This window comes from Anoplophora glabripennis, unplaced genomic scaffold, assembly GCF_000390285.2.
Source record: "Anoplophora glabripennis isolate ALB-LARVAE unplaced genomic scaffold, Agla_2.0 scaffold166, whole genome shotgun sequence".
Taxonomy (NCBI): Eukaryota; Metazoa; Arthropoda; class Insecta; order Coleoptera; family Cerambycidae; genus Anoplophora; species Anoplophora glabripennis.
Window position 1 is genome coordinate 756,835 of NW_019416519.1, and position 21,784 is coordinate 778,618.

Here is a 21,784-nt window from a genome sequence, read left to right on the forward strand (position 1 = left end):
ACGTTTTTTTATGCGCATAGAAAAATTTTCATTTCTAGTGATATTTGAAAGCCAAAAAGCCAAAAATCTCCGTGGATATACGATTCACCCAAACCAAAACAGATACCGCCTAGTCTATATGATCAAATAATTTAGATACATTCTGTATATGCCATAACAATGTTAAGAAGAATTTTAGGTTTAGGAATGAAAACCTTATTTGAAAATGTGAATATTATTAAGAACGTTATTCAAAATTGGAGTTGCTACATACATAAATGTTTTATAATCCAAATGTGGATTTTCTTAAAAACAGAATATTTACTTTAGATTATCACTATATTACAATATTTCCATTCACATAATAAAAATCGTATAAATACAAGCCAGATAACAAATATTCCAATAAATTCAAGTATAAACTATAAAAACATTCGGAACAAACATAGATTATTGTATAAAATATGGTAAAATTTATTTATATTTATCTTTGTACAGTAAATAATGTGGAATTGGAAGATTATCGCTCTTTAGCAACAAGTTCGTTTCTTGTTGTTCTTGAATGATTTTTTGTAGTTTTTCAATTTCTTTCTGATGTTCGTCTTTCATCGTTTCTATCAAATCTGTCTGTTCCTGAATTTTCTGCTCTACTGTGGTAAATTCTTGCCAAGCGTTTTTTTGGACATCCTAAAATTAAAGTATTATACGTCATTGAATATGAAATATTATTCATTTTAAACATGGATCCCAACCACTCTTTTTTTAAGAATAATTCATATTTTTTTAACAATTCATTCAGTTTATAACCATAGAAGAAATTTTAAATTATGAGTAAAATGACATCTATATGAACCATTTTTCATTTTATTTTCAGTAGTACCTTAATTTTTAAATTCGAATCAACAAATAGTGATTTATTTTGTTAGTAAAAAATAAAATCCAGTTTAAAATATCTGAATAGGTTATTCTGATGCGTCTGGTAAAATATACACGGTGTCCCATTTTAAATAACGTATTACAATATATTTTTAGGGGAGCACTGTCAAGAAAACTTTTTAGACAAAAGTTGTAGGATTCTGATTCGATGGTGACCTTGATCTTAATCCAAAGGTCAATCCTAGAAGTCATTTGAACGTCAACTTGAATTTTCAGATACATTTTTGGATAAATATATTTCGAACACCGGAAATGGACAGAACGAAGAATTTTGCGTTCATATGTCTTTCTGTTATGGGTCAAAGTGACTCTAACAAGTTATTTTAGGGTCAAATAATGTTCTGAATTAAATTTTGCGATATTTATCGGGAAAGTACTTACGACAAAGGATTCTGGTTGAAAGTTTTATGGTTTGATGGGATCATACAACGATCACCTTGACCATGACCTAGAGGACGAACTTGAAGGTTCTTTGAAGGTCAAATCAAGTTACGAAATATAAAAACTCTGTTTGCAGCCCCATTAAGTTAAAGCAAGGTCGCTATGACCCGGCCAGTCAAGGCAAGGTCATAGCGCTAAATTGTAACACTGTGTATTTTATTAGATCAAGGTTCGGTACTTTGAGTCTCGGTTAAAGCTAAAAACAACACATTCGCGTCAAATTTGGTATACGGAGGTTTTCGGGGTCGCTGATTACGAATTCGAGACAGAATTGCGAAATTCATTTTGTCATACTTTTATTCACTTTATAACCTGAGTACCCAATCATGTTTTAACCTTTTTAAAGTATATAGGTAATTGGTTAAATTTTTAAAAACGAATTTTGTAAATCTGATCTCGGATTCGTGATCAGTGACTTCGAAAACCCCTGTATACCAAATTTGATATCAAATTTGGAGCGAATCTGTTATTTTTTGAAAATTTGGTCGGTCATCTTGTATCCGCCATCTTGAATTTTGCAAAATTAATCTCGGATCCGTGATCAGCGACCTAGAAAACCCCCGTATACCAAATTTGACGCGAATCTGTTATTTTTTGAAAATTGGCGATATCTGACCTTAATTGATCCGTTTTTTTTAGGTTAAAAAAAGCACCATCAATTCTAACCGCGGCTTCACGTTGGGCGGGGTGTTAACCACATAAATGAACATTTAAATATAGAAAAAAAATTGTTGTATTTTTCCTAGCACTTTTTCGTGAATTTTTGCTATTTTTGACCTGTTTTTTGACGTTAGGAAATTCCTGTTATAGCTCAATTCTGACACCGGATTCGTGATCAGGAGGCAAAAATACTACGGATAACATATGTCGCATGAAAAGTACAGACAACTTTTTTTTGTGTGGCTGTGTAATCTTTATTTATTTTGCCTTTTTTGTAACCAAACTATACATGAATGGAAATGACACTGAAAATGATTTATCTTTTATCTGAATGTAAGTCTGGTTTGTGTCTATTACAATTTTTCACTCGTTTTGCATGACGAATAATAATAATAATAATAATAATAATAATAATAATAATAATAATATCTCTACTCCTCATTCTAACTACGAGAATTAGCCCAGAAGTCGGAGACTTGTGCGGGAGAGGAGGCGGCATATTATTATTACGCAGGCCGCATTTGCGCCCAGGAAGGACTTATGTTGGTAGGCCCTAACCACCATTCAGTGCAGGAATGAGGGAAACCTGGAAAATCTCATTAATTAGGGGGGCGGTCAAATGCCAACCGGTGTCAATCTCTCACATTGACCCGAGCCAACATTCTTCCACCCTACCATACCTGCACAGAGGATGCCAACCCTCCGTACAAGCATAGCTAATCTACGGTCTACCGGCCGCGGGATTCGAAACCCGGGCAGATCGACACATCGATTTAAGTACTGACGCCTTAAACCGTGCGGCTATCGACCGTGTCAATGATTTGAAATAATAAATATATCGGAAAACATTTTTATAGCCACCAGTTATGTAAATATTTTATGAAAGCTTGACCACATAAGTGCATATTATTCATATTAAAATCAAAACATTAACTTTACTCGTCGTAGTGGGTGTAGATTATATTTAGATATTACAGAATAAGAATTCTAGTTATTTTTGCCTTATAGAGGCACTCCCAGTTTAAATGACATGCCATAATAAGAAAATTGGAACAAGATGTCTGACATAATTTGTTATCACTAATATACCTACAATTATAAAGGTTCTGTTATATTTACATGTAAAAGCACGGCAAGCCTATTTTTACAATGTCATCTGAGATGTCGGATCATTTATTATCCTAACATTATACGAAATTGTCATTAAGAACAAATATATGCGAAAGATAAAGAAGCCATGAAACAAATACGAACATTTATTAATGTCTGTTACTTGTATGTACAGGGAGACCTAAAACTGAGAAGTAGTGTCTGAAGTTACTTATTTGTGGTATAGTTTTTGTTTCTTTTTCTTTATTTATTGAATATTTTCCACCTATGAACAAAATTTATAAAGTTAATAAAATATACTCTGGTGGCAAAAGAATTAGTGAAGGTTTATTTTTTATGAAAACAGATTTACTTAAACAAAAAATATCACACTGAAAAGACAATTTACACGCACTTCAAAAAGTTGTTTGTTTGAAAATCAATCTGTTTTCGTCTTCTGAACTGATAAGGACTTTTCATTTTTAATTGTTAAAAATAATTAATTGAAATAAAACTGTCACGTTATCGAAATAGTTCTTCAAAATTTTCTAAATATTTTTTTACGTTATGTGAAAACCCTTTTTCCTTCACAAATTCTATTAAAATAACTTTCTGACCTAATCCCTTTCAAAGGATGTAAGACGATATGTATAGAGAAAAATAGGTTCAATCAAGTCTGTTACTGATTTCAACAATTTTGTCGTAAAAAACAACGTACCGCGTTTATATTCATTACCAACATAAACAAATTTTAATGAAATTGGAAATTGGAAAAATAATTTCCTTAGAGCCCGTAGGGTATAAACTTAGGGAGATTAAATTTTTGATTTAGGTAACATCGTGCCTTCCGGATTCCTATTTGCTCTTTCTATTTTCCTGTAATGGTCAACCATCAGTTCTGGGTCACCTTGAACATAACGAGCGTTCAAATAAAAACGTGGTCAAGTTGGTTCTGAAAATTTGGACGTAGGGCGTAGCGTATAGCAAATGAACTTAAACGTCATCTGTCAAAGCGCTATATCGCCGCTATCAATTTGAATATTTTCGTTTTAAAAAGCGTTTAAAATGGTGTTTTCTCAAGAACAAAAAGTGTTTATCATAGAGTCCTACTTTAGAAATGGACGCAAGATTGATGGAATATGGAAGTATTCTATTGAGGAATGTTTCATAGAATTTCAAAATCAATTTCCCGGCGTTGTTGAGTACAAAATTTTTCAAAGTGCAGTTCAGCGTTGTGTTAATGTTTTTCGTGAAACGGGCAGTGTAACAAGAAAAGAAGGAAGCGGCCGACCTAAAAAGCGGACTGAAGAATTAAAAGAAAATGTCCAACAAATAATGGAAAATGCGCCAAGAACTTCTGTACGTGTTTTATCACAAATGGTGGGAGTATCAGTCGGTACCTGCCACACAGTGTTAAAAAAAGATTTGCGTTTGTTCTCCTATCGTTTAACTTGTCAGCAAGAACTTCATGAAGTTGATTTTCCGCGACGGGCTGTATTTTGTGAATGGTTTTTAAACAACTACGGTGAACTTCATAATATCACCTTTTTTTCTGATGAAGCCTGGTTTCATTTAAGTGGTTACGTAAACTCACAGAATATGAGAATGTGGTCTTCTGAAAAACCAGATAACTTTTTTGTCGAGGGCCCTCTACACGCTCAAAAAATTGGAGTTTGGTGTGCTCTCAATCGAAGGAGGATTTATGGACCTATTTTTTTTAATGGTACTCTTACTGCGCAAAGGTATAGAGAAGAAATTATCGCTCCTTTTGTTAACCAGCTGGAAGAAAACGAAATTACAAACTTTTACTTTCAACAAGATGGCGCAAGGGCACATACGGCAGGCGAGACGATGAATATGTTGAGGGAAGTTTTCCAAAATCGACTAATAAGTCTCAATGCTGAACATGAATTTCCACCGAGGTCATGTGATATTACGCCGTGTGATTTCTTTTTGTGGCCTTACCTTAAAAACACTATTTTTGAACTGCCTATTCCTGATTTAAACCATCTGCAGGCTCGACTTATAGACAAGATTCGTGAAATTAACAATACCCCGAGCATCTTAGAAAATGTCTTTAATTCTTTGAGGAACAGGTGTGAAAAGTGCTTGGAACAAGGAGGGGGACACTTTCAGCAGCTGCTTTAATTTATTGTTATAACAAGGAGGGGGACACTTTCCGCAGCTCCTTTAATTGTTTGTTATTGTTATCACGATTATTCTTTAAAATAAAGTTATATAGTCATTAACGTTATTGAAACTGACAGCTGCTATACAGCTCGTTGAGAAATGAGGTTAAGTTGGTCGCTATAAGCTACTCCCTACATCCAATGTGTCAGAGCCAATTTCGACCACGTTTTTATTTGAACGCTCGTTACTTCCAATTTTGCGCATTATCTGAATAATACCTCTTAAAGTTATGTTGGTTTAAGCATCATTTTTGGCAACTTTTCATTGCAAATTCAAAATATGTTTAACCTACGGATACCGGCAACCAATTTTTTGTATATCTAGATACATTTAAGGAAGACTAAATCCATCCGCTACTGCTACAAGTAGATCTTACTCAAGATAGATAAATCAATGGTAGGTACACTTACGATCGTGAATTATCTTTATTTACTTTCAAAATGAAATATCAAGGAAAGTGTTAGTTATATGTAATTGGTTCCACACATTGCAGCATTAGACACAGTATAACGCGGCGCACAAGATTTAAAATTGAATTAATTAGAATATTGAAGATGCAATATATTATCAAAGAAGTTTAAAAGTAAATAAGTACATGCATATTAAATGATAAAAAGAAACTGGAATTAACAATTTTATAAGCAATTTTGAAATAAGCAGTTTTTATAATCATTTACATGATGGTCTTATATTTTTTTAAATAAAGTATGTTCTGAATGTCTTATCTATATAAAAGTATTTTAAAGAGACATTCAGTTTAAACATATTTCCCAAGGATGAGTTTTATAATACCACAACAAATACTTGTTGCATACTACAAAATTGAATAGGTAACTTTAAACCCTATCAATTGAAATGTTTCTACTAGCTATGGTACCAAATTTTACCATTTAGGAAAATAGTAGAGGTAACTGTAATGCAATGGTCACTAACATAGAACATAAAATTTTTCCAACAGTTTGCTTAAATCAAATAAAAGAATTCATGTATACCTGAACGTATTTCTTTTTTCTCCATATAAAAAAATAAAAGTGGGAGTAGGTACTTGATTTTGATCAATGAGGAGTAAATTCGATAAGGTTGTTATAATGTCTCAAAAACTACTTCAGACGTATACATCTAAAAAAATGTAGTAATGAAATATCGGAAACCTTTATCACTACAGAGTGCCTCAGAAAATATTGGTTATACACCAATCACATACTCCTCAGGTAAAAAAAATTGAATTGGACCTAAGCTAAAACCATACATTTACAGGTTGTAGGGTATAGTCGTTACGCTATCAATTGGAAGCGCATAAAAACATTTAATTCATAAACTCTACGGAATCGGAGTCCAGAAAAATTTTGTCCTGTCTCGTTTGGAGATACTATATTCCGAGCTATATTTATTTTTAGTTAACGATATTCTAGAATTTTTTGTAAATAATCTCCCCGAAGTGCAACGTATACCATATGTATTCCATAATTACCATACGATTGCCAAAGTTTTTATGTTTAAAACCGCATTGTAATAAAACATGTCGTAAAGTATCTAAAGATTTATAATTATAATCAGGATAATCGCTTAATTTATCTCGAATCGTGTTTAAAGTAGGAACTTTATTTTCTTTACATATAAATTGTGCGCCGTATTACATCTCTGGTAAAATCGTCAATATTCTTTAATTTTCTATTTTTCCGTTTCTTCCATTTCCTAATTTCTTTATCACATTGTTCACTATTTTCTCTTTTCAAACATTCATATATATTTAAAATAATACGTGGTACGTGTAAATCTTTGTTTTCGAACTGGAGTTTATTTCGACGCTTTGGACATTTTTTAAAGTATTAAAATGGATATAGTATGTTATCCTTAAGAGATAGACATATTCCATCGACTTTTCTGTAGACCTATATAAGATACACAATTCCACCATACATTATTTATGTCTCAAAGGGTTTAGGCAGCGTCTTCGTTGAAAGCTCCCAGACGGCTTATTTTTTTCCGACATCTCCAACAAATATCGTTAATGTATACAAAAATTTAACAAATTATATACTAAAACCTTCCTCGAGAACCACTCTATCCATTGGTGAAAACAGCATGAAAATCGGTGCAGTAGTTTTTGAGTTTATCGCGAACAGACAGACAGACAGACGCGGCGGAGGACTTTGTTTTATAATATGAAGTGATTACCCTTTACTGGCTATGATATGAACAAATATTAATATTAACTAATAAATTATTAATAATACGTATTATACCAACAATAAATATACTACGCCAAGCACTGCTTTCTACGGCATTGACAAAGCCAAGTTTGACACCAAACTAATAATTATAGGATACCATGTAAAAAATTATTTACGACTTAGTGGACCAATACAGGTTAGCTTTGACGACCAGCGCGCCGCCGTCGATTCTACATCAGGCCGACTGGTCTACCAATACCGGACTCGCCCAATGGCTATTCGAGAGAAATTACGAGACACATCATGGCTAAAGCATAGAAAGAACTGTCAAGAGAAGTGCAGACGGTCCTGTGCTTTAAGATTCACAGGTTCCAACTGATATCATAACAACTGTACTTATTAAATTACTTTCATTAATATCTGAAAACCGATATATGCAAACTGATTCAAATTAAGTACACGTTATAAGAGATCAAGAAGCAATAAAAATAATTTCATTCCCTTCGTCAGCAGTGGTGTACGAGACGATGTATAACGCTCTCTTCTTAAAAATATATTTCCTAACTGACCGATTGAGCTGAAATTTTGCATACACGCTTAATTTGGATGACAATGCACGGTGACACTAAAATGAACTTATTTAAAGAGATGACCAATTGTCCAAATTTGAATGAATTACGAAAGTATTACCTTTTGGGATCCTCTCCGTTTCTGCCTTTGTGTGTACAGTAAAAATATATTTTGATTTCATGAGGAATTAATAATAAGAGTTTATTGTGTGGAAGCAACAGGTAATTCCTTCGAGAATATACTACTGGAGGTAGCCTCCCAACGGCAGGGCACGTTGCAAGGCAAAGGTAGAGATAGCTGCTATGAACGTACACACTATCTCTCTCTCGCGCTCTCTTTCTCTCTCCCCGAATATGATTGACTGTTCCTGTCACGTGGGATCAGTCGTGAGCCACTCACTTTCGACGAGAGAGGCTACCTCCAGCTGTATATGCTTGCAGGGTAATTCAGAAATTCAGTTGTTTTCCTGAAGAGGTAAATAAATCAAATAAATCAAATGTTTGGAGATCATTTTTATTGTTTCCTGTGCCCTTATAACGTGTACCAAATTTGAATCAATTTTTTTTTTAAGTAAGATTACTTAAATTCGATTGTTTTTAGTTAAATTTGAAGTTTTTGTATTGGCAATGTTTCTGGGAAAACGTACGTACGAACGAAAACGTTCCGCGAAAACGTATAAAGATAAACTTGTTTGGGCATCTGATAACACTTGTACTGTCCTGTAAGTATGTAGTATGTATATACAAAAAAGGTAATTTAGCGCGTGTGCATGTATGTTTCTGCGTGAGCAAGTAGTATTGCCCCCTCGTTGAACGCATTCTGCTGTAATTAATAGTTACTTCAGCAGATGAGTTTGTTAGAAACTAAAATAGCGGGGGTATGTGAGTGGGATTAATAATACGTGTTCGTAATAATTACAGTATTACACTGATAGTAGTTAGTGAATCCAGTTCAGTGTTCCTTCTACGAGGTTGTCTCAAATAATTATATGTCTTTTATCTAGGCACCGCAACCAAGTAGATTCAGATTCAAGCAAAGAGCTCTGTTTTATTTTTAGGCAATTTACCGCTCGTGAAAAAAGAAATATGAATTTATTAAATAAATTGCTCAAAGAAGACGGGGATGATTTCTATTAAACAATTTTTGCCTTACCAAATCTGAAAAACAGATAAAGAAGAGCGATAAAAATGGATTATTTCGAACAAGAATCGAGATATCTTGGAACATGAATCTGTAGTCTAAACCTGAAAATACAGTGTACAGTGATGCATGCTGCTGCCATGTTAATTAATTAATAATTTCAAATAATAAAAAGCTGTATTATATATCTAATATTTCATCCATCCTTCGATTCAGTATGTTTTTATAGAATCGGCGAAATGTGAATTTTTTGCTTTCGGAGTCAAAAATCAATTCTAATATTTGCATAAACAAACCATTCATTTTTTATGCCGTAAACCTGATCTCATGAAACCAGCCCCGTATAAATTAACAAAATCAACGGTCGGTTGCGTCTAGTCAAGCTTTAACAGTTCCGCAATTTGATCCGGTACGCTCTTGTGACCGCCGTTAAAAAAAAACACAGGAAAAGACGTAGCCGCGGTGATTACCTTCAATTGGTTCTTCAACGAATCCATTTTGGTCGCCATGTCGGAGCCGATCCTCTTGACGGCCTTGTTCTCCAGATGCCGCTGATTCAGCGCCTTCAAGAGGGTCTCCTGTTCCGCCACCATGTCTTTGGCGAAGCCCATCACCTTGTGCAGTTGTTTGCGCAGGGCGCTGCGGGATAGCTGGATCTCACTCAGGGCGTGTTCCAACTCCAGGCATTTGGTTTCCCATTTTCTAAAGAAGAGCTTTAGCTTTAATGTTTACTCGTTCAGTAGTTATTAAAACATAAACCGGATTCTAATGATGATAATATTTTGTAAAGAACTATATTAGAGAAACTTTGAAAAATAACACTGAAATAATATTGAAATAATATCAAATGTTGCCAAAAGAAAATAGCACGGTAAAAACTAAACGGTCGTAATATGTGTTTCAAATCGTCCCTTAAATTGCATTAGCTCTTGAATGAATATTTTATGCTATTTATGTTATCTTATATTTATTTGTGTGAAACGTAGATAAACAAAACAGGAAAACCCGTCACATTTGACTTGAATCAATTTTAGTTTTGAGAATGAAAACAGATAAGAGTGTTTTGGTGAAAAAAACGCTAACGCGATTGATTATAGCTAACTGAGGCTTGACATTTTCAAGAGAAATGAAGCTAACTAACCAAAAAAATCTTCGCGAGATCTATCAAGTGGCTAACTCTAACTCCAAACACAAGACAACTCAAGCTAACTAAATTAGTTGTGATAAAATCCCGCCCTCTACTTGTCTTTTTGTCACAAGGGCTTAAAAGGCTGGTTTGTGTTAGGACAAATACGAATATATGTTTGCCTCAATTGCAAAAATAACGTTGATACGAAACTTATTGTTCATATAAGAAAAAAAAAATACAGAAAAATTCTAAGGAAAGATTATCAAATGTTATTTTTAGTTTTGTATTATCTGTATCATATGTAACGGCAGATGCATTACTACAAGTTCCATTTTTACATTTCGTTTTCATTAATTTTAAAATTTTATTTATTGTTAACTGCAAGATATTATATGAATAGTTTAATGAACTCGATTTTTTTTTAAATAATACTTTATTTCGATGTTTACGGATTTTTTTTCGCGTAAAAATTGGAAATCTTTGTTTAACATAAATAAACATCCACAAATTTTTCATTTTAATTTAATTAAATTAAATAAAAACAGTAATTTTTCTACATACAATATAAATAAATAGGCAGGAAATGTAGGATGTTCTCATATTCCTTATTAATCGAGTTAATAACAACAAATGTTTAATTTGCACTGATATAACGAATATTGGAGCAAACTACAACAAAATTCAGACTGCTGTCCTGTGCAGAAATTATGGAGGATCTTTGACTCAAGAGTAATTTCGGATAAAAATTTCTGATATCAAAAGTATTTTTTATTATTTAAATTAAATTGAACAAAAGCGAATTAAACGAAAATAAAATGAAATCGTTCAAATCTAAGAATATTTACTTATACCTAGGGTGATAAGGTTTCAAAAAAGTTCTCTCTTAATACATATCTTTTATATTTTAATTTTTTTCTGCACCTTGTGAAATCAAAAGGGATGCGATTTTATACGCCAAATTTAAACAATTCTAAATATTGTTTCCATTTACAACAATCAACATCATTATTATTTAAATAGGTATGCGTTTTTTATAAACGATACTGACATTTTTTATTAAATGTTATCTTTTTGTTTTATTTATTTATTTACATATTTACTGAACTTCATTTATTTTATTTATCCTGCATACCTAACGTTCATAATACAATACAGTTTCACTAGATTGAAACACTTGTTCCACAAATCAAAATAGAAAAATATGCATTAATTGAAAAATAGAACACAAATTGCCTAAATAATGACTACATCAAAGTAAATAAAAAAATTAAAACGGATAGAACACAGAAGAGCTTGACTACCCCAAATCTTCAGTCCATATACTTGTAATAAGTGTTACTTTTATACTGTCATTGAAAAAATCTTTATGTTTATGTAATCTATAAAATGTATTCATAGTGGCTAGATACTGATATATGAAAAAGTGTTAATGTCTAATTTTAAATGTAGAAAGAATGTCTGCTTCATATCTGGTACAGTAATATACAAGGTGTTCCGCATAAGAACTGACACATGGGCATGTAGGGGAACCCAAAATATAGTGGCTTAACGCAACTTACTTTTTATACTTAGCTGCACCCTTGAGAAGTTATAAGCCTTGAGAGTGGTGTTTCAAATTTGGAAAAAAAATCAGTATCTCAGTCATACTTGAATTTAGAAAAACCAAATTTGGTACAGGGTGTGAGTGTACCAAGAGCATTAATCGACAGTAAGTAGAGTTCAATTGAAGCATTTTAAAGGGTTGATAAGGGATGATGCACCATTAAAATGTAAGTAATAGAATTTTTTAAACCGTTGGCGGACATAAAAATTATTACTTTATTTTATGGGAAATTTAATTCTAAAACATTTCTTCCTGCTGTTAGTTTTCAAAAGACTGTGTCGTTTTCAACAAAGACATGAATAAATAATAATACGTATTATAGTTGTGATTTTGATTCATTCACTGCTACATCATTCTACCTACAATAATCCATTGGTGCTAAAGTATCATTAATGGAGATAGTCACATTCTGATACTTCGGTAAATGGCAAATATAATTTTGGATTATATCCGCAAATAGAAGACTTTTTTATAATATGTATTAATAATAATAAATTATAATTTATTTAATTTTCATTGATTCACTAATTTATGATAAGTCACTGATTAGGAAAAATATTTAAATATACAAGAATGCAGAACCAGAAATACTTACTTGATATGTTTTTCTAACTGTAAAATTTTAGCTTCCAATCCCTCTTTAACGTGGCGCAAATTGGAAACCTCGCCATTGAGTTCGTTAATGGACTTTGCTTGCGACTCAATATTTATCTTCAATTTTTGCTTTTCGGCTTCATATTGTTGTTTCAATTCCTCGTACCATCTAGAAAAAAACTGAATTATTAAAATCCTCTTGTAATAATAATTTTTATCATATTCTTACTTCTTGCATTCGTTTACGCTAGCATTATGCACCGATATAGGAATATAACTCTGCATCTGAGTACGAAAATCTTCTTGGGCATCCACTAAAGATTTACTCTTTTCTTTTAAAGCAGCGTTTTCAGTACGGCATTTCACGTATTCTTCGTGTAATACACCGAAATCCCTATTCATCTGCTCAACTAAAAGTTGATAGTGAAAATAAGGTATAATAATGATGTAATTAAAATATGAGATAATTGCATAAGTATTAAAAATTTATGATATTGGGAAACAATTGCTTTGCAGGCTACATGCCCAACAATCATTCGTCAGTCGAACCCACCAGACATATACCGGTTTCGAACTAATTAGTTCTTATTAGTATGTCATAGGTGGGTTAACAACGAATGATTCAGATATTTTTATGATTGAACATTGGTACTCACTGCCTAAGCCTACAAACGGCCGAACCAACATACAGCCGGTATATGTCTGGTATGTTTAGCTGTCGAATGATGCTAACTAAGCAGTTAGTTAGTAAGCACTAGATATTACTGATATAACAGCATGTCGATCTATGTCAATTTGGCAGTTTAAAGGTTTAGGTAATTAGTAGTAGTAGTAGTAGAGTAGTAGATGTAGTATTTATATCTCAGCTACGATTATTACACAAGCACACAAAATAAAAACGTAGGTTGACCTGAACACCTCATTAAACTGTAAATCCATCGTTAACCGGGAATTCAATCATTTCAGTCTTTTTTTAATACTATAAGAGAAGCCAGGAAGCTTAACAAGTCTTAGATTCGATTTCATAAATGATTACAAGCCACGGGATCAGTAATTTTGTTTGGAATAGTAATTTTATTTCCTTCAACTTGGCAATTATATTTCAGTAAAATTAAAAATTATTAAAATCATGAGATCAAGATTACATTAAAACACAGCCTTCTTTTTCACCGGTTGCTAATCGGAGTAGTCCTATCTTCTGCTTTAAATGAATGTTCCCCTTCAACAAAATAATTTTGTTTCTGTGTTTTATTTTTATGGGTGTTATGAATATGGTTAGATGATTTTTGAAAACATCAATGAAAAAATAAGAATCATAGACCGTAAAGAAGGTATGGAAAATACATTTACCGAGTCGATTTAATTGTGAAAATCTACTAGAATTGATTTTTTTCTTACTAGCATTTAATTTTGTTTATACGTATAAAGGGTGTTTACGGTGTTGTGATTTTATTTTCAAGGGGTGATTAAACATCTTTAAAAAATGTCTTAACAAAAGTTGCATAATAAGAGAGATATTACTGTTAATTTTTTTTTTATTTTTAGGGGTGATTAAACATTTTTTTTTTATTTTTTTCATGGAATGGAATCCAATTTACGGTAGTTGTTCAAAGTTATCGCCGTATTGTTGAACGCGTTTATGAAGATCATCTAAATCCATCACTTCGTTGGTGTATATCATAATCTTCATAACGCCCCATAAATAAAAATCAAGGGGGTTAAGGTCGGGTGAGCGAGGAAAACAATATTTTTATCGTAAAACATGTATTGTTGTTAACTGTCAAAACCTGTAAAATTTCATTAAAATATTCTGAGCGGTTTCCGCAATATTTATAAATTTGCATTTTTTATTAAAACTTTAATACCCTGCGTTTTCGAAATATGGTATATTGAGGAAATATATCACAAATCACTTGTACTATAACCTCCTGCAAGGAATGCATCGACTCACCAAACACCCTGTATATAAAAGAGGTAATAGAATTAATTGTTATCACGTAGAAATTACGTACCTTTAGCTTCATACACTTTTAAAATCTCTTCTACCTTATCTTGCTTCATAGCACATTTTTTAATCAACAAATCGTTTTGTTCCCTGGCAGACTTAAGTTCCTGCTTCATGTTGACCAATTCCACTTTAAGTTTTGAACTGCATCCCTCGTCCAGGGTCAACTTAGAGTGTAAAATTTCATTTTCCTCCATAATCTCTTTCAATTTACCAGTAAAATTCGACAATTCATTATCGTAGCCTTGTATTATTTCCTCCTTTTCCTTAAGCCTATCCTCATAAGCATCTAAAAGTGGTCCCAAGGTGTGAACGTTTACGCTTCCCCATGAAATGGGAGTGTGCCTGTGATTCTTGTGTACTTCGGATAAAATGTTCTTGCTTATGTTCTCGTCCACTTCCAAGCTGTCTACGGCGTCTGTTATCGCCGGATATTGCTTGGTAATCCTAATATTACTTCTTCTTAAGGTTTCTTGATATCGTTCAAGTTGAACATTCAATCTAAAATATATATTTTACTATATGAATGAAGATATCATGAATAATTATTTTGTAGATAATTTATTTATAATGTGCTAAAATGTTCTTTTGAGCCCAAGGAAGCTTCATCATGACAGAACTACATTTGCACAGTCAAATAACGAAACCGCTACTGCAGAGACAGATATCAGTGGTTCTGGATAAACGGAATAATGTTTTTTACATAAAACTTTATTTTTTTCATTAATAGCATTTTCTGTTGTTCTTAAAAAAGAAAATTTTTATACAGCTAGTTATTTATTTGTGGTAAATATTGTTCTAATCAGGAAAATGCTAAGCAAAAACGTCCTTATTACAAACCTGGAAATTTCAGTTTACAAGGAACCTTTAAAACCATTAATTACGTTCTCAGATTTGTGTAATGTCATAAAGCATAAGAAAAACACTCTAAGAGCGTTTTTGTCAAGACTATGTTATTAAAAAAAAAAAAAAAATAAACGATTCTAATACAATAGGTGGGCCTACAAATCATTAGATATACAGAACAGCTTATAAAACTAACATAAGGCTACACTGACATAAATACATTTGGCCATTTCATCTAAACAATTTTGGAAAAATAATCCATTAGTGATTAAAATCGTTTTTGTTAAGTTTTATATGTATTGCTGCCATCCCATCTCCCTAATACAGCATTTTTTTATTTTAATAAAGTATATCCAAAAATTTAACTTCTTTGCTTTTTTTCAGATTGAGATTTCTGGTTAGGCAAAACTATTTCGATAAAAATAGCTTTTGATTGAACCTTTTGACCCAAGAGTTTATTAATTTCTTTTACAATTGGGAAAATACGCAAATAAAATGAGATAAAAACTAAATCTACACTGAAGAAGAAGGTCCTAAAGATGTGGCAATAAGTAAACGAAACGTCGCTATTCAGGAAAAAAGTTCTTATATAGGCATTAGACTAGAAATCTCATACTAACTACTAATAGCTAATTAATTCGTCTATAATTAATACAAAAAATATTTGTGTTTTTACTACACTGTTTCAATTTTATTGATTGAACGTACATAATATCTGGCTGAGAATTTTTGTATACAGGGGTCCCGTTCATGTTTCAAAAAATGGGAAAATAATAGGGGTAGTTCATGTAAAGTTTTTTTCTTAGACGCCCTGTTTTCAATATACAGTGTGTTGAAGTTGTTACTTTCCAAATGGTTTTCCTTAATTATCTTTAAATCGGCTAAAGATAAAACTGTTAAAATTTGTACACGAATAAACATCAACTGTACGTTAAGAATAATTTGCAAACGGTTTTTTTCTGAAAAGCAGTGTCGCCGATACAGGTAATTGAAGGGGTACAATCGAATAAAAAATATGTTAAAAATCAAAATTTATTACATTTATAAACGGTTCTGTAAACTCTAAAGGATACTACAAAAAAAAAAGTATACTTATCGAAATTCAGTAGCATGTACCGTTTTCGAGAAAAATGAAGTTGCATTTTTTTGCTCACATAAAGCAAGTACATTAACAAAATATTAAATTGAAAGAGGACCTTACCATTGAATGAGCTGAAGACATTTAGCTACCAACAGTATTTGCATTTACGACTATAATTTTAATTTGTTACGTATCACATGAAACAGTTAAAATGTAAACCATTTTATTAACTAAAAAAATTAATTTATTTTAAGTTTAAGTTTGTTGTAAACTAACATTTAAAAAAGTAAATCAAAATAAACAGATTATGGTAATTAATTATCTACTATTAACTAATTTTAGATTTTGTAAACTGCTACACTACCATTACTAAAATAAACAATTGTTGAATGGACTGAATTGTTGCTGAACATGAATGCTTAAAAAAAGTGATAAAAACAGAAAAATATTAGGAAGCTGACTCGGAGACATACACAACAAACCAGCTGCACAGTTAAATAAATGTGCAAACTCGAAATAGTACAGTAGATACTGAAATTGTCCCCCATTTCCTTCTACGTAACTTCATTTTTCTCGAAAATGGCACATGCTACCGAATCTCGACAAGTATACCTTTTTTTTGTAGTATACTTTAGAGTTTACAGAACCGTTTAGAAATGTAATAAATTTTGACTTTTAACATATTTTTTTTTCGATTGTACCCCTCCAATTACCTGTATCGGCGACACTGCTTTTCAGAAAGAAACCGTTTGCACATTATTCTTAACGCATAGTTGATGTTTACTCGTGTACAAATTTTGACATTTTTATCTTTAGCCGATTTAAAGATAATTAAGGAAAACCATTTGGAAAGTAACAACTTCAACACACTGTATCTCGAAAACAGGACTAACCCTATTATTTTTCCATCGGGAACTTGCACACAAGTTTTTTTGAAACATGAATGGGACACCCTGTATAATAAAATTGTAGAAAAGCCACTCTATTAATATTACGCTGAAGTATATAAATTTTGCTGCAAAATTATCATTCTTAATATAAGCTTACAGCATAATAAATTAATCGTTAAAAATTTTAATACTTCTTTTAGGGTTAATATAAATCTTAAATATGATTTTCATAGTAAAGGAAAATGTCCGGAAAATAGAAATTATAGGTTAATTTAAGGCCGTTTTAGTATTATAAACATCTTTAAAATAATCTTAAAATGGACTGTATTGTAAATGAAAAAAACTGTATTGTGATTACTGTGTATCTAAGTATGTATTATTACAATGTAATTGTAATATAATAATATGTAATATAATAATGTAATGTATAATATAATTGACTATAAATAATTATAAAAACTACATTATAAAAATAATTTGTGTATTGTATAATCACAAAGTAATGTTGCAAATGCAAAATAATTTTATAATAGAACTTTACAGTTATCTACTTGCAAAATTACATAAAATAATTACAATAAAGATGAAGGGGAATAAATTGCCATCTACTTCTACTGTAGTTCTTTATTTCAGTGTGTGCAACAGATAAATACGTATCTCATCAAGAACATCACTTAAACTTTTTTATATTTAAAACTGAATGTTGCTTTATTATAGTATATAAATCTAATAATTTCGGGAAAGTTCATGCTAATTTAAAGTACCTATTGGAAAAAGTAATAACAAACCTGTAAACAACAGTTTTCAGCATGTCTAAATCTTCGGCCAATTCCTTACTACTATTTTTCAGAAGAGTATTTTCTGCACTGTATTTATCAATGACAATACTCAATTCTTCACAATTTTTGCAAACCCTACTGCTTTCCAACTGTTTCTGTGCACTTTCATAGTTGTAAAGCAGATCCTGATATTGTTCATTCAGGTATTTATTTTCCTTTTCAATTTCCGCATTAGTTAGTTGGAGCGAACCGATTTTTTCCCTCAACTTTGTAATTTTTTTGACGGAAAGATCCTCTAATTCGTTAAATTTTACTATTAGTTCTTTGTTCTCATTAGTTAATTTAAGATTTTCTTTGGCCAGCTGCTTTTTGCTAACTTTCGCGGATCTGTCCGAATCCGGTATCTCTACAATTACTTCAGTATGAATTGGCTGATGATCGACGATTTCCGTTTCCTTATTCCTATGTTTATCTTTGTGGGCATTAAAATTCGCAGAAAAAGATTTTTTACGTCCTTCCTTATGAGATTGATAAATTTTGTGAACAGGAACGTCGACTTTCTTTCTCCTAGATTTGGCAGGAACATCGTTTGTTGGCATTTCTTTGGCCGGGGAGCTAGTGATTATTTGAAACAGTGGAAGCATGGTAGTTTGTTGTCAATCAACAAAACTACTGTCATGATGCGAGACGTAAGCAATGCATTAGTAAAAATAAATACTAAAACAAACAGTTTAATATATGTATAAATCGCAATCGATTAAATATTGAGATATGGCATTACTCACCTGGAGAATTCAGACACACCACTTTAATAATATTGACTTAACAAACAAGACTTGTGATCAATATTGTATGAGAATGTAAGTTTTACACCTCCGGAGTAATATTATTAATTGTGACACATTGTTTTGGGTGGTTACTATAGCAACGACTTCAACTCGAACTTTTGAATACGTTGCGCCATCTAGCAAATTGTGACTAATTTAAAGTTAGCTGAGTTAAGAAATCTGTATTTACTAAGTAAATGGAACTTATTTTTTTATATTTGTTAATTCAAGATTAGTATTTTTAAAAATTTAGAAAGAAATAATAGTTTATATGTGATATAAGTAACATCTCCTTTATTGAAAGTAGATTATTTACTAAAATAATTATATGTACAGTATAGATATCTATGTACCGAATGTAAACACTCGTCAGAAGATGTCAGCGATGTTAAATGTTTCATTAATTTTTCTTACAGGGTGACCAACTTTGTCATTTCTCAAAGAAAGGAAGTAGTATAAAGTTTTCACAAAAGTAACAACAAGATGTCTAGTTGATTTTGTAACGATTATTATTCACAGTTCACAAGATCCGATAATTTTGTTTTGGTATAAAACATATTTCTTTCATCACTAATATTTGGAAAATTTAAGAAAATATAGTATACAGGGCAATAAGACCTGTCGTCTTCAAAAGTGTATACCTATAGTTCTTTATTTGGTACGCCATTTTTCCTTAAAATCTGTTTTGGACGTAAATGCATAATAAACACAATACATAATTAGCCTTCTCAGTGTCTATATCAAGCGGATTTCAAATTTTCACTCAATTTTCCAATAGGAATAACAAAGCCGTCTCCAACCACCTTGTGTAGGGTCACTTCCGGCAAGGGGAAGAAGTTCAAAAAGACCTAAACTACCTTCGAACGAGCAGCGGAAGGCGCGGAAATCAAATATTTCATCTCACATTCCAAAATTTTCACCGAGGATCACTAAGAAGCTTCCAGCGCTGCGAAAATGTAAAATTCACCTCACTTTCCAATTTTGATAACTGATAAATTTTCCGAATATTACGGAATTCTAACTGCAAAATAGCAGCAGTACCTTGCCAAGAACACAGGTCGTTCAATATTTTTAATTGGCGATAATCCAAAATTGAGTAAAATCAGGAGAGGCCAGTTGACCAAACCTGAGGTGGACTCCGATGCAGGACCTGTGCGGAACTATCAAGAACTGTGATCGGACGTCTACCTTGATGCCTTGTTTTTCATGAACCAGTGACGGATCCTGGCCAGTACGTATAGAACGACATAAAATTCAATGTTGCATTGCATAAAACTCTTTATAACTTAAATAGCATTTACTGCAAATTAATAGATATGTTTTCAGTAAATCAAATTTTTAATAGTTCAGACATTGTTAAAAATGTTCGCAAAAATTTTGCCTCGACCTTATTTGTAGCGCCCCATCCACGTAGGCGTTGTCCATCCTGCAGTGAAAATCCTTGAAGATATACAGCTCCTAAAGCTGTCATACGCGCGCCCTCCAACAAGACAAAAATTCCAATTAAGCTTCTATACAAGCCCCTCGAGGCTTCTAAATATGTATTTCTGATACTCATAGAATACCTCGAAACCAGTGCTAGACAAGGCAAAGCCTAACAAACAGTTATATAGATACTTTAGTAACCATACTAAAACATTTAGTGTAACAAGCCTTAGATAATAGCTTCCAGGAAACCGTACCGTCACGAGAGTGTACCAGAATGGAAGATGCTAACCAAACGAATTAGATCGTTTCTCACTTTTCAAAGGATTTACCAAAGCCGACGTGGCGCCCAACGTGGGCCCAATCATCCGAAATCCTTATGAAATATGGTGAAATCTAAATGGAATGTGGCATAACAACGTCCATCATCGTGGAAAAATCAAATTTCAATATAATCGCTACAAATGAATTCTAAATTTTCTGAGAAACAAAAAGCCATTTTAAATATTAAATAGAATTATAATGGTTTGAAGAAGAGGCTATGCCATGATATACTTACATATAAGTAGGAAAATATGAATTTGTTTTACTATATCTAAATGTCTATATCATTATAACAGTCGGTATATATTTAACTCAGGATACTATCTAAATGAGTTTAAGTACTTTATAACCATAGTACATAATTAGTAATAAGATACACATAAAACATCAATTAAAAAAAAAGAATGACAGAATATTAAATTAGATAGAGCAACAATTTTTACAGGAAATTGAAATAGGCCTGGACGTTTTTCATTTTCGGCGTTTTTTCTAATGTACTGTAACTTTTTAAGCTTTCTTTATTTTTTTCAGAAGTTTCTTATTATTTTTTTTAAACTATATTATAAATAAGATTTGGTCATTTTTTTTAAGCGAAACAACTTATTTTGCCTTCTTGCAATTTGCACATTTTCTTTCAAATAGCAACATACTTGTTCGATATTTCTGTAAAATATATTTTTAGCAGATACATTTTTTAACAGTTGCAAGGCATACATAATTGTTTCGCGAATTAGTTTTACGAAAATAATAATTTTTAGTACAAACCGACCCTACCTGTCTAATTAAAGTGTCTCCAAAATCGAATCTCGACTATTTTTTGTCTGGGATTTCCCAAATAAGGACCTCCAATGCACAGCGATTTTGCCAAGGCAAAATGATGTTTGCAGTATTTCGTCTAATTTAAAACTTGTTTCTGTTGTCAAGCAAAAAGTTACATAGATATAGCCGCTGTATTTATTCGAAATAATAAAACAATTTATACAATAAAATCAATACAAAGATTTAATATTTTATTTTGTTTTGCTAGCTGTATTTTTATTATTACCTATCATTAAGACTTTAAAGATCTTTGCTAATACTGTAATCATATTAATTTTTACAG

The 21,784-nt window shown here is 31.8% G+C and overlaps 1 protein-coding gene across 1 annotated transcript; it reads right to left on the minus strand.

Annotated features, from left to right (window-relative positions):
- Positions 1-453: 453 nt before the first annotated feature.
- LOC108907025 (protein Cep89 homolog) lies at positions 454-18,956 on the minus strand. The gene is made up of 7 exons (XM_018710530.1): positions 18,892-18,956; positions 18,116-18,823; positions 14,518-15,011; positions 12,735-12,915; positions 12,507-12,674; positions 9,650-9,881; positions 454-666 (listed from the first exon to the last, which is right to left on the minus strand). Exons 2-7 carry the CDS (start codon positions 18,748-18,750, stop codon positions 454-456), a joined length of 1,923 nt encoding a protein of 640 aa, XP_018566046.1. The 5' UTR covers positions 18,751-18,823; positions 18,892-18,956.
- Positions 18,957-21,784: the final 2,828 nt, after the last annotated feature.

Bases quoted from the DNA above. Each gene is read 5' to 3' on its own strand.
- LOC108907025 (XM_018710530.1), bottom strand. From the start codon at position 18,750: ATGCTTCCACTGTTTCAAATAATCACTAGCTCCCCGGCCAAAGAAATG. The intron at 12,916-14,517 runs GTACGTAATTTC...ATCAACTTTTAG, and splicing joins AAAAGTGTATGAAGCTAAAG to TTGAGCAGATGAATAGGGAT. The intron at 667-9,649 runs GTAATCACCGCG...CTTTAATTTTAG, and splicing joins CGTTGAAGAACCAATTGAAG to GATGTCCAAAAAAACGCTTG.